At 36.4% G+C, this 12,269-nt stretch overlaps 2 protein-coding genes across 4 annotated transcripts; both read left to right on the top strand.

The window, feature by feature from the left end:
• The first annotated feature begins 741 nt into the window (after window positions 1-741).
• LOC125223318 (protein indeterminate-domain 5, chloroplastic-like) lies at window positions 742-5,345 on the top strand. 2 transcript variants are annotated; one of them, XM_048126407.1, is made up of 5 exons: window positions 742-871; window positions 951-1,347; window positions 2,754-3,235; window positions 3,708-4,218; window positions 5,102-5,345. In XM_048126407.1, exons 1-4 carry the CDS (start codon window positions 742-744, stop codon window positions 4,193-4,195), a joined length of 1,497 nt encoding a protein of 498 aa, XP_047982364.1. In that variant the 3' UTR covers window positions 4,196-4,218; window positions 5,102-5,345. The 2 variants fall into 2 exon arrangements, with proteins under 2 accessions (XP_047982364.1, XP_047982365.1); XM_048126408.1 differs by having other exon boundaries at window positions 766-875.
• Window positions 5,346-9,411: 4,066 nt separating this feature from the next.
• Window positions 9,412-11,976, top strand: LOC125220176 (alpha-galactosidase 1-like). 2 transcript variants are annotated; one of them, XM_048122320.1, is made up of 14 exons: window positions 9,412-9,676; window positions 9,767-9,825; window positions 9,914-9,970; window positions 10,056-10,090; window positions 10,163-10,266; window positions 10,349-10,448; window positions 10,536-10,594; window positions 10,677-10,742; window positions 10,820-10,903; window positions 10,989-11,053; window positions 11,119-11,201; window positions 11,286-11,376; window positions 11,452-11,501; window positions 11,572-11,976. In XM_048122320.1, the coding sequence occupies exons 1-14, from the start codon at window positions 9,546-9,548 to the stop codon at window positions 11,806-11,808; spliced, it is 1,221 nt and encodes a 406-aa protein (XP_047978277.1). In that variant the 5' UTR covers window positions 9,412-9,545; the 3' UTR covers window positions 11,809-11,976. The 2 variants fall into 2 exon arrangements, with proteins under 2 accessions (XP_047978277.1, XP_047978278.1); XM_048122321.1 differs by having other exon boundaries at window positions 9,415-9,676; window positions 10,349-10,424.
• Window positions 11,977-12,269: the final 293 nt, after the last annotated feature.

Below are 12,269 nucleotides of genomic sequence, written 5' to 3'. Positions count from 1 at the left end.
ATACAATTTACATCTTTCATTCCCTGATGTGACCACCCCATCTACAATATATACACAAATACATGTATATATTTGCAGTTAAAAGAAAATTAAAAAAAAAAACAAATAAACAGAAGCTGCCTCATCTTTAGCCAACAGGGCTCAATGTTTACTGTTAAAAATGTTGCAAGAAAATTTATAGTGTTTGGACGAATTTTATCTGGATATGGACAACCTTGACTAACTGCGCGTTTTATTTATTTATTTATAAATCTTTTTTACTATGACTGCCAAAGACGAGCTGACGAAGGTATATATGTTTGTCTTCAAGTGATACACACACACTATATGGGACGTGGGCTCACCTTCTCTCTCTATGTATAATGTATGTGTACATATACATGTATTTAGATGTTTTTGTACATGTGTATATAATTCTAAATTCTGCATGCATATTATATTTATAATTATTATGATTATTAATTATTTTATTTTGAATTCAATTCTTTTTCCATTTCACAGCTGCCTTAGGAGAGAGAGAGAATGAAAATGGTGTGGATATGATAGAAGACTCTGAGTAGCATCTTTTTCGAAATCCTCATATTTTCACTGAAAGCAAGGGAATGAGAAAATTAGGGGAAATTCCATTTCACAACACTCTCACATCTCTTTTGATTTCTCGATTTTAGTAGCTATTATCTCTTCAATTCATCTCCGATAAATCTCGGATTCGAAACAAATCAAACCCTGAATATCGAAAGCATGGCAGCTTCTTCTTCTTCATCAGCTTTCCTTTCGTTAAGAGACGAAAACGAGCAGCAGCAGCAGATTCCTCCTCCTTCCGCGCCGCCGCCGACAAACAAGAGAAGGCGGAACCAGGCTGGAAATCCAAGCAAGTATCAAAACCCCCTTTCCTAAATCTGCATGAATTAAAAAAAAATGAAATTAATTTTATTTATAACACGCGACAGATCCGGATGCGGAAGTAATTGCGCTGTCGCCGAAGACGCTGATGGCGACGAACCGGTTCGTGTGCGAGGTGTGCAACAAGGGCTTCCAGAGGGAGCAGAATCTGCAGCTGCATCGCCGCGGCCACAATCTGCCGTGGAAGCTGCGGCAGAAGAGCACAAAGGAGGTGAAGCGGAAGGTGTATCTCTGCCCCGAGCCGAGCTGCGTGCACCACGACCCGTCCCGCGCGCTCGGGGACCTCACCGGAATCAAAAAGCACTACTCTAGAAAGCACGGCGAGAAGAAGTACAAGTGCGAGAAATGCTCGAAGAAATACGCTGTGAATTCCGACTGGAAAGCTCATTCGAAAACCTGCGGCACAAGAGAGTATCGATGCGACTGCGGCACCCTTTTCTCAAGGTTCCTTTTCTATTTTATTTTTTGCATTTATTTCAGATTTAGTTCTTAGATTTTTTTTTTTTTTGGATGCACAGTTACTAAAAATGCTTCTCTTTTTTTTCTCTCTCTCTCTTGAACATAAACACAGAGATACAAGCACTCGGATTCCTTTTTTTATTAGTTTTGGAATTTTGTTTTGTTTTTCTCTAGTATTTCGTTTTGTTCTTTGGAGCTTTGCCTGTCGAAAAAATGGCTCCACGTGAATTCTCTCTGGAAAACGCCATGACCTAAGAGGTTTTTTTTTTTGGTTTCAAAACCCTCTCACCTCTTTCTCTCTCTATCTTTGGAACATCCGTCCTAAAACTATTACTGAAACCCCTCCTTATCCGACAAATTGGTGATCTTGACCTCCTCTATAAATGCCCCTTATAAGGCCCTTTTAAGTAATGACGGGGTGAGCCCAAGTCAGTAATGAGTTTCTTTGTTGCAAGTGTGGAATTCAGATGATTATTCCGGCCCACACTTTGCTAGTGTTAATGAAACTCTTTCTTGTCCCACATCGATAAATTGTTGATTCTAACTTGAGTGACCCGATTTCTTAACACGGAGAGAATTTAATTTACCCAAGATGATTTGGTAATTTTACCACTTGGAGTTCACGTGGTAGCCTTGAAAATGTTTTTAAGATACCAGGTTTGTTCTCTTGTGGGTTGGATAGATGTGATTACCTCTGTACTTGTTGCAGGTATCCATTTTCATGATAATGTTTTTTTGAGTGTCCAATATCCATTCCCACCTATCACTTCTCAATTATTTGAACAACACTGCCAATCCATGTTCTCCTTGTTGGGGGACTGTTTTCATTTCAAAACTTTACCAATTAATTTTCTTATTCATGGTGGTAAGCTATGTGATTTCTTTATTTATATCTAGCTCTTACATAAATATAGGTTCATTGTTTTAGTTGACATGTGAAAGAGGGTTTTTGCCATATTAGAGGGCACTGTTCTTGATGAATGCAGTTGATCAAGTGTTTGCAAAAGTGTTCATTTTTGTGATTTGATGCAATGATGAATTCTTCCACCTAACATTTTCAATTATCTATACATATGCCCTTGTCTTTTTTCTCCAAATCACCTTATGCATTCCCTCCTTCAAATATATCTACCAACTATTATTATTTCTATTCGGTAAGATTCCTTTGCTCACGATTACACAACAAAATAGTCCATATTTTTATTGTTTTTGGCTAACCCCATTTCCATGACCACCTAATTCTCTTCCAATTTCTACATGTATTGCAATTTTATACTCCTATAAAATATCACAACATTCATTACTATACTCTATACAAATACCACTTGGTCTTATAACACAATTGATACTGAGAAGTAATAAACCATAACTTATTCATATACATGTTGCAGGCGCGACAGTTTCATCACTCACCGAGCCTTCTGCGACGCGCTGGCTCAGGAGAGTGCACGGAACCTGAACCCGCCCAGCATCGGGAGCCACCTCTTAGGGCTCTCCCAACAAGATAAGATGAACCAAGGAGCCCTATCAAGTCATGACATACTTAGATTGGGCAGGCCCAGCCCCCGATACGAAACCCTAGTCAGCCCGGGAGGCTTCAGCCCTTCGCCCCGGCCCTCATTCGTCCACCCGAATCACGACCACGATCATCAAAATCAACCTTCCCATAATTCCATGTTTCCCAACAAATCATCACTGCAAGGCCTCATGCACCTTCCCCAACTCCACATGAACAACACCTCCCCCACCTCCTCCACCGGCCTCTTCAACCTCAGCTTCTTCCCCGGGAACACCAACAACAACGCCACCTCCACCATGGAAGGTGGCCTCCACCACTCCACAGCCGGAGAAGACTCCACCCTCTTCTCATCAGGTATAAACAAGGGTTAAAACCCTATATGATGAAAACTCAGTACTCTTTTTTGGACGTCCCATCTAAATTGAATCATTTCCTTTTTTAAGCAGACTAGTGCTAACTCCGTTCCTGAAAATTTGTCACATATTCCATTTCTGCCTGTCCCATAAAATTTATCACATTTCACCTTTTACTATTTTTGGCAGTGGACCCTACATTCCACTAACTCATTCTCACTCAGTCATTCTCATTTTATTATAAAACTAATACCAGTATTTTGAAGTAGAACTCATATTCCATTAACTTTTTTAACTCACTTTCCATTACATTTCTTAAAACGCGTGCTCGTGCTCGTGCCCGGTCAAAATGTGACAAAATTGAAGGGACAGGGGGAGTATATAACGCAATTACTCTCTCGTATTTTATTGTTTTTCACTTCTCCAGTTTAGTTTTTCCAAACATCAATTTCCTAAATCTCGTGACTGAGCAGGTAACCTCATGAGCATTGCGATCCCATCGCTGTACAGCACCTCGCACGGTATGCAAAGCCCCAGCGGAGGAGCTCAGATGTCGGCGACGGCGCTCCTCCAGAAGGCGGCCCAGATGGGCTCCAACACCAGCAACAACGGCGGCGCGTCTTCGTCGCTGCTGAAGAGCTTCGGGAAGTCACCCGACCACCACAGCTTCGGGGATGGAAGCATCTACAATGGAGGAGGAAACCATATGCAGGAGTTGATGAACTCCATCGCGGCAGCAGGAGTGGGCCCGGGGGCGGCGTCCATGTTCGAGCAGGCAGAGTACAGAGGGTTCCATGGAGGGAACAGCAATGGATTGAGCAGCTTGGAGCAAGCGGGGAGGCTGACAAGGGATTTTCTTGGAGTTGGAGAGATTGTGAGAAGTGTGAGAGAACAGCAACAAAGTGGGATGGATCATCTCGGAAAACAAACACAGCCTTTTGGAGAGGGGAGTTTTCACTGAATAATCTATTCATCGTTTTACAGGTACTTTTGCTTTCTATATATTTTTGGTCAGATATTTATATACTCATATTTTATCTCCTATTTTATTACATCAAAATGCTACATGCATGTGTCTCCCCTAATTTGTAGAGATTAGGAATTATGAAATTGTTATTTTTACATATTTTATGGTGCATGATGTTATTGTTTAAGGGCTTGTAGCAAATTTTTTTATACTTCTCATACTCCCTCGTTGAGACTCACCTTTTCATTTTAGTCCTTCCCTGATTAATTATTCTATTTTATTTTTGCTAATTTTTTTTTATAGTAGACCTCACAGTCTATCAATTCAATTATTCATATTTAATAATATTAATACTTAAAAGTAAGATCTATATTCCACTAACTTTTTCGAACCACTGTTCATTACATTTTTTAAAACTCGTGTCGTGTCAAAATGCGACACATATTGGGAGATGAAGGTACTAGTACTATAGAATGCATTGCGTTTTTAATGAATTTAATACTCACTCCGTCTACCAATACATGGGGAGTTTTTACTCGGCATGAGTTTTAAGAAATGTAGTAGAAAGTTGGTTGAAAAGGTTACTGGAAGGTGAGTCCTACTTTTATATACATTAGTTTTATAATAAAATGTGAGTGAAATAAAGTTAGTAGAATGTGAGATTCATTACCAAAAGTAGTCAAAAGTAGATGAAAAGTTTATTGGTGAACAGATGAAAATGACAAAATGAAAAATTTATTGGTGGATGATGGAGTAGTATGTGCATGCATTACATAAACTAAAAAGTTGTAAAAATTCTTTAACTCTCTTATAAAAAAAAACAAGTCTTATGTAAAACCTCATTCTTCTGCTCCTAGTTTTTGAGTTGAAAAATAATGCTAAATTTGGATGTGAATGCAGGAGGTCCAGCGGATTGATTGAAGAAGATGGCTAGCCCCTAGCATGTGTGTATATGGATCCAAATCAAAAAAGAAAAAGAAAAAGTTTTTTTCTTCTGCTCTTATAGTTATGTTAGGTGAACTAGAAGAAGGAACGTACCAAACTTGTTATTTCAATTTTTGTAGTTTGACAATTTTTGTTCTTTTGAATCAACAATTTTTTATGAGACAAACGAAATAGATAAAAAAAAATGCAGAAGTTTAAACGCACATTTCGAGTGAAATTAGCTATATGAGTGAGGTAGCAAGGGTTTTTTTTTTTTTTTTTTTTTTTTTTTTTCGCTAGAAGCCTGGTGGTTAGAAAAATTATGGTATGAAAAATCTGAAGTTGCAAATAATTTTCCTAGGGATCATTTGAATATGGTTTAATTTGGTGTATAAATGAGGTTTATAAACTTTATAATGAGGGACTCTACACATCATATACTCTCATACGGATGTCAAGTTGTATTCAAATCAAACAAAAATTTATAATTTTAAATTATAAGTATATTCCTACTACTATTTAAAAAATACTATAACATTATAAATAAATACTGTATATACATTGAATTTGAAATAAAAGAAACTGAAAATTGGGCAAAATCTCAACTTGTTGCACGCCTAGCGTGTGTCGCACCCGGGCTCTAATTGGCCAAGAAATTCGCGTGCAACACCGGCAAGAGTTGCGGCGTTTTCGACTGAAGAGCCAGTGACACTCTCCCTTGCTATGGCTAACGCCAAATAGTGGTGGTGTTATGGGTGGCCTCCTACCACACCTTGATACGAGCATATTCTCTAAGATTATCCTCATATCTATTATCTAGTTAGTTATTGATTTCCCACTTTTCCTATATTATTGATATCTTTATTTTCTTGTTCCCTAAGTTAGAGTAGTCTTATAAATAGGAGATATTGTATTCTTCTATTTCAATTCAAGAATTATCAAATCAATTTATCTTTTATCGTTCTTTTATCTTTTCTTCTTTATTTTCCGCAAGTTTCTTCTACCGCCAAACCGTTGGCGTGTGAATATCGACAGAGCAATCCTCCGCGACTATTTACTTCATCTCGGTGGCAGAACCACCTTATTCCCCGATACGAGTTCACCTCGTATCAACTAGTGCTTTCATTGAGAGCACCAATTGTTACGTCTATACGATGTAGATATGCTCGTATCACACCTCTACCCCTTGCCACGTCTATATTCTCATCTTTTTCTATGCCATACCACAACTTTCACAATGAAATGCTCTATTTTCATGCCTGTCCCCACGCCTCTCACATTAATTTACATTATTCATCGTATTAGTTGCCAAATTTTGAAGGAACAACATCGAACATGGAATTAATTCATTAAAACAAAAACAATACAAATTCTAATAAAATAAAAATTTATGAAATTCGTCAATGCTGTAAAACATTGGTGCATTTCGTCCGATCGGATCCATTTTTCTAGTAAGATGAATTTTGTGAGAGATCATTAAAGAATTATATGAATTATACTTGTATTAATTGTTTTGAATTTAAATTAAAAAAACTAATTATCCACCTCCGAAACCACCCCCACCTAGGTGTATGGTACAGCAGCTCGGGTGGCAAGTAGCGCCCATGCCTCTCTGGGCTTTTCGCCCATTACACTGTGGATGCTCTAAGATGTGACTTGTTCCCTCAATTTTACAAATTAGGCCGTTGGCTTCTTTGCAATACCAATTATGCAAAGGTCTTTATTATAATATAAAGATCGAGTGAGTACCTTTAACTAATTTTTCTTGAAAGCTTCTAAGATTTAGATAATGTAGTCATCTCGTTGATCGGATATATGAGAATTGAGATTGTATATAGCTGATTTAGAAACGAGTTTTATATCAACTTGTCCTTTCGTATGGATTTGTGGTATTACTTCCTTTAAGTACTAAATTTTACTAGTAAGTTACAAAAAAGTTTCATATATAGACAATATCCATTATTTTATTTGGATTTCTTTTGTCTTATCATTAATACATTTTTATCTACATATAATAAGTATATAAAATTTTGTAAAATAAGACAAAATAAATCAAAATGAAAAAATGGATGTAATAAAAATGATGAGAGATACGATTTTTAAAAAAATGAAAAAGAGATAAGAATCATAAATAAAGCTGTGAGATGAGATAGAAATAAATAATATTAATGTACTAAAATAATTCTTAATAAAAGGATAAAAAATAAAAAATAATGAAAACTATCTCCAATATGATTATGTCTTTATCCAGAACTTGAATTTCTAATGATTTTTATTTTAAAGAGAGTACAAAAAATGTACAAACCCCATTCAAGGCTCATCAACTCTTTTTTTTTTAGTTCACTCATTTAATTTTCTAATGCAGTATTGCTCATGACTAATTAATTGATCTACTTTGGTCGTGTTTCTTGATTTTCTTGAATAGTTTATTCAATATGTGCATTACATTTTTATAGAGTTGAACATTGGCCGCCGGTGAGGCTCATTCAGATTGATGTTTCTATCTATTCGTTTGTTAAGGACAACGCAAACTGAATTTAATAGCTTAGGTTTGGATATATTATTTTCATATTTTGTATGTTAGAAACGATGTAATATTACTCATTTCGTCCTATTATATCTATTATTTTTGAAAAATAATAATAAACAGTAAGAGTTAAAGACATAATAAAATAAGAAGAAATAATATAGAAGAGAAATCAATCAAATATAGTGGAATGAAGTACTCATAATTATTTAAACGAAAATATTTCTATTGAGGCACTTTCGAAGAATCTTCCTTCAGAAATTGTCGATGATCACAATCTTATTTAATTTTATTAAGAAAAGAAAAGGCACCCAAATTATAATTCCATGTGTCATCTGGAAATATAATACTCTTCAAATTTTATACTCATTTGTTTATAAAATTGAAAAATAACCCCACCAACAGCCGAAACCATGACCCATTGATCCAGAGATGATGGGCCCGGCCCACAAAGAAAGCCCAACTGTCTTAACCTTGCTTCGCTTGGTAAAATCAACAAATAACTTCCAAACTTACTTTCCTTCACAAACAACATTTTATAATTATTTGTATTTGATACCGTCGTTTTTCATGTCCTTCAAATATTAGTGATTTTGATTTGACAAAAATATTCATTCTAACAGGACAAAAATATTCATTCTAACAGAGAGCTACAAGCTATACTATCAAACTGTTAGAAAACGTTAAAAAATAATAGTATGACACATACAACATTACCAGATAATAATAAAATAATAAAGATAGGATAACAACATATCATATTCTGGAGAGATCCCTACTTTTCTTTTATTGGGTAGTCAACATGATATATTATTATACCAGCTTGATGACGAAAGTTTGTTCAAAATAATGATATGACAAAATATCTAAAAATAATGCATGTGTGATGTGTGTTGGACAATAAACTTCTCAACAATAACATAAAGAAAGATACTAGTATGTAATTTATATGGGAAATTAATACTCAAAAATAAAATTGTTTGGATAATGATTCCTAGAGCCATATAATGCCGGTGATGGAATATATAGAGTGGACAAAAGAAAAGGCAAATAATTTGCGATGTTAGTCTTAGTTTAAAGTGAAATGGACCATACAAATAAATGGGGACACAAACAATCAAAGATGTTTTGCCAACAATAATTCAAAATGAAGACAAATATTTTCCATTGGACAATTTTAAAATCACTTTTCTTCTTTCGTCTTTTTTGAAAAATCAATGCACTGTTTTTTTTGTCAAGATCGAAGAATATAACGACTTTGAAAATTACATAAGTATAGAGTAAACGAGGTTTCCTCGTGCCCATAGTTTAACCTTTAATACGAAATATATGAAAAAGTTACGTTATAAAAAAAAAGGTAGTTTATTATGCAAAGGAAATTAATCTAGTGATTCAACAGATTTAGCTTTTAAAAGTGTATCAAATTTTATTTTGGAGCTTTAAAAGAATTGTAAAAATATGGCTTTACTTTTGATATCTTTGTGAATTACTACTGTTGAATTGATAAACAAATTATACCAAAATAAAGTAATAATTCAACTCCTTGATTAGTTACCTTGTATTAATTGACTAATATGCTAAATAATTTTGAAAATATCATCACAATAAATAAGTTTTGAACACTGACTTTATTATTGAAAGCAAATTTCCCCAAAAGGAGAGATGAAGATGAAGGTGGGCCTAACTCAAAGAGATAGAGACGAATAAATTATTGTTTAATTTTTGAAAATGGTATTTTATTTCTCTTGGAATTGTCAAAGGTAGTTTTGTATCATATGGCATTGTTTCAGTTATATAGTCAGCACAGCATCTATACAGCTTGCAGTGTTAGTAGTGTTAGTGTTAGTGTAAGTGTGTGTAGTGTGTGTTAAACAACAGTAGGAAGATTCAGCTATGGAGAAGGCATCACTTCCACTTAAGGCATGGTGGATAAGCTTGCTGCTTCTGTTAACCATAACTCTTACCGTTCGTGCTGATAGACGAAATCTGCTCGCGAATGGCCTCGCCGCTACTCCCCCTATGGGGTAAGCTAGCAACAATATTAAGCATTATGTTGAACTGTTATGACAGTAGCATTGCATGCACTAGCTTATAAATTTGTTTCTCTTTTTAAGGTGGAATAGTTGGAACCATTTTGGCTGTTTTATCGATGAGAAAATGATTAGAGAAACTGGTATGTGATTCTTGATTTATCGTTCTTTCATGCTGTTTTTCATTGTTCTAACACTAAGGGAATGTGACCTTCTATGTTTATCTATCAGCTGATGCTCTTGTCTCGACTGGCCTAGCAAAGCTCGGATATAAATTCGTTAACATCGGTAGGTTTTAAGGTTCAGAGTTTCGTATTCTCACTGCTCGTTCTCTTTGCTGCTCAATTATCTGATTAAGAAACTTTGTCTTCAGATGATTGCTGGGCTGAAATCTCTCGAGACGAAAAGGTTCACAACTTTTGGAGTGTTTTCTAGTACTAATCTGCGGCTTTCTTGTTTACTTACGGAATTGTGTTTCAGGGTAGCCTAGTGCCTAAGAAATCCACATTTCCTTCTGGTATTAAGGCTTTGGCCGACTACGTCCATAGCCAGGGACTTAAGTTGGGAATATATTCTGATGCTGGGTATTTTCGATTTTCTTAAAATGATTTGTGTGTGTGTGTGTTGTTATATAAGTGCATATGATGCAAATGCAATTTCCTGCAGATATTTCACTTGTAGCAAGAAAATGCCTGGTTCACTTGGGCATGAGGAGCATGATGCCAAAACCTTTGCTTCATGGGTGAAAAACACGATTTTGTTGTTTGTTATGGCGATTTCTGTGGATCGTTGAGTTCTTTGAGCTATCTTGTCTATACAGAAATGTAAATAAGTTCTTAATTCTTTCCTGCAGGGCATAGATTATCTGAAGTATGATAACTGTAACACCGACGGATCAAAGCCAACAGTCAGGTAACGAAAGCACTTCATGCATAGCATATGTCATCTTTCGCGTATTTTTCTTCCTTTCTGAATGTTGGTTCTCCTTGTCTAGATATCCAGTCATGACAAGAGCTCTCATGAACGCTGGCCGCCCCATCTTTTTCTCACTGTGTGAATGGTATAATTCTTATATCTCTTCTATAACATCAGTTCGGCTTCCTTGCAAAGCTTACGATTCTCCTATCACTGAACTAGGGGAGATATGCACCCGGCCTTGTGGGGTGCAAGCCTGGGAAACAGTTGGAGAACCACAAACGACATTGCTGATAACTGGGATAGGTATGATTGTTTCTTTAATGCTGTTTGATGCTCTGATATTTTGCATTTCTTAGATTGTTCTTTACATATTCTGATTCTCCTACAGCATGATCTCTCGAGCAGACCAGAACGAGGTCTATGCAGAATATGCCAGACCGGGTGGCTGGAACGGTTAGTACATACATTATACACAACCTATAGCTATGTGTGTTTGAAAATGGCTTTCTTGTCCACAGATCCTGACATGCTTGAGGTTGGCAATGGAGGAATGACCAAAGATGAGTACATAATCCATTTCAGTCTATGGGCTATTTCCAAGGTATTTTTTCTCAACCGAAGATAGGTTTTTTCCCGTGGCCATATTATCCATACCGATGTCTCATGCTTGCTCTATCGTTCCTAGGCACCGCTTCTCGTTGGTTGTGATGTGAGAAACGTGACGAAAGAAACAATGGAAATTATAACAAATAAGGAAGTGATAGCCGTTAATCAAGGTAAATAAAAGTCATTAACCTTAGTTCACTACCCTCTGTTGGGCTAGTTTATGCTGATGGTTCCATTGTTTGCAGATAAGCTAGGTGTTCAAGGGAAAAAGGTCAGAATGGAGGGAGATCTAGAGGTACATTCTTGTTTACATACAGCAACGAGCCGCGTGTTTGGAAGCTCGTAAAAATTTGTTTGTTTGATAGGTATGGGCAGGGCCTCTTTCGGGGTACAGAGTAGCGGTGGTGTTGCTCAACCGGGGGCCACAGCAGCATAGGGAGATGACTGCTCGTTGGGACGACATCGGCATCCCTCCAGGCAGCACTGTGATGGCAAGAGACCTGTGGCAGCACAAGACATTGAAGCAGAGATTTGTGGATGTATTGACAGCAACAGTGGATTCTCATGCATGCAAGATGTTCATTCTCAAGCCCATATCTTGAGGGAAAGATGTCTTAAATAATGGAGTATGCCATTTGTGTGTGAGGAGCTTTGAATAAGGGCTTTCCAGAAACATTTGTTGAAACTAGTAATTCATTTGGCATGTTGGATCACTATCTTTACTTTGTTCTGTTGACCTAGTTTATTAATCTAAGAGTTATTTCATCAAAGGCCCAACATGATTTTTTTTTTTTTTGCTTTGTTGTCTTTCATTAACTGATAAAATATCAGCCATCCGCCATATTTTTTTCTTGAGAGAAAATAAGGAGATGGCTTCATGTTTTGACAAACTGTTTTTGCATTAAATGGTAAGTAGAAAGGCTAAAATGAATAGTGCAGTAGTAATAAATGCAAGAATATTTACTTATATATTCAGGGGTGGCAAATCGTCGTGCGTGTTGTGTCATTATCGTGTCGACACGAAAACGACACGACACGATAACAATAAACGCAAACACGACCC

Source organism: Salvia hispanica, chromosome 4 (assembly GCF_023119035.1).
Source record: "Salvia hispanica cultivar TCC Black 2014 chromosome 4, UniMelb_Shisp_WGS_1.0, whole genome shotgun sequence".
NCBI classification, from domain to species: Eukaryota; Viridiplantae; Streptophyta; class Magnoliopsida; order Lamiales; family Lamiaceae; genus Salvia; species Salvia hispanica.
The sequence above is the reverse complement of the archived record's forward strand: the minus strand, read 5'-3'. Positions and strand labels throughout refer to the sequence as shown.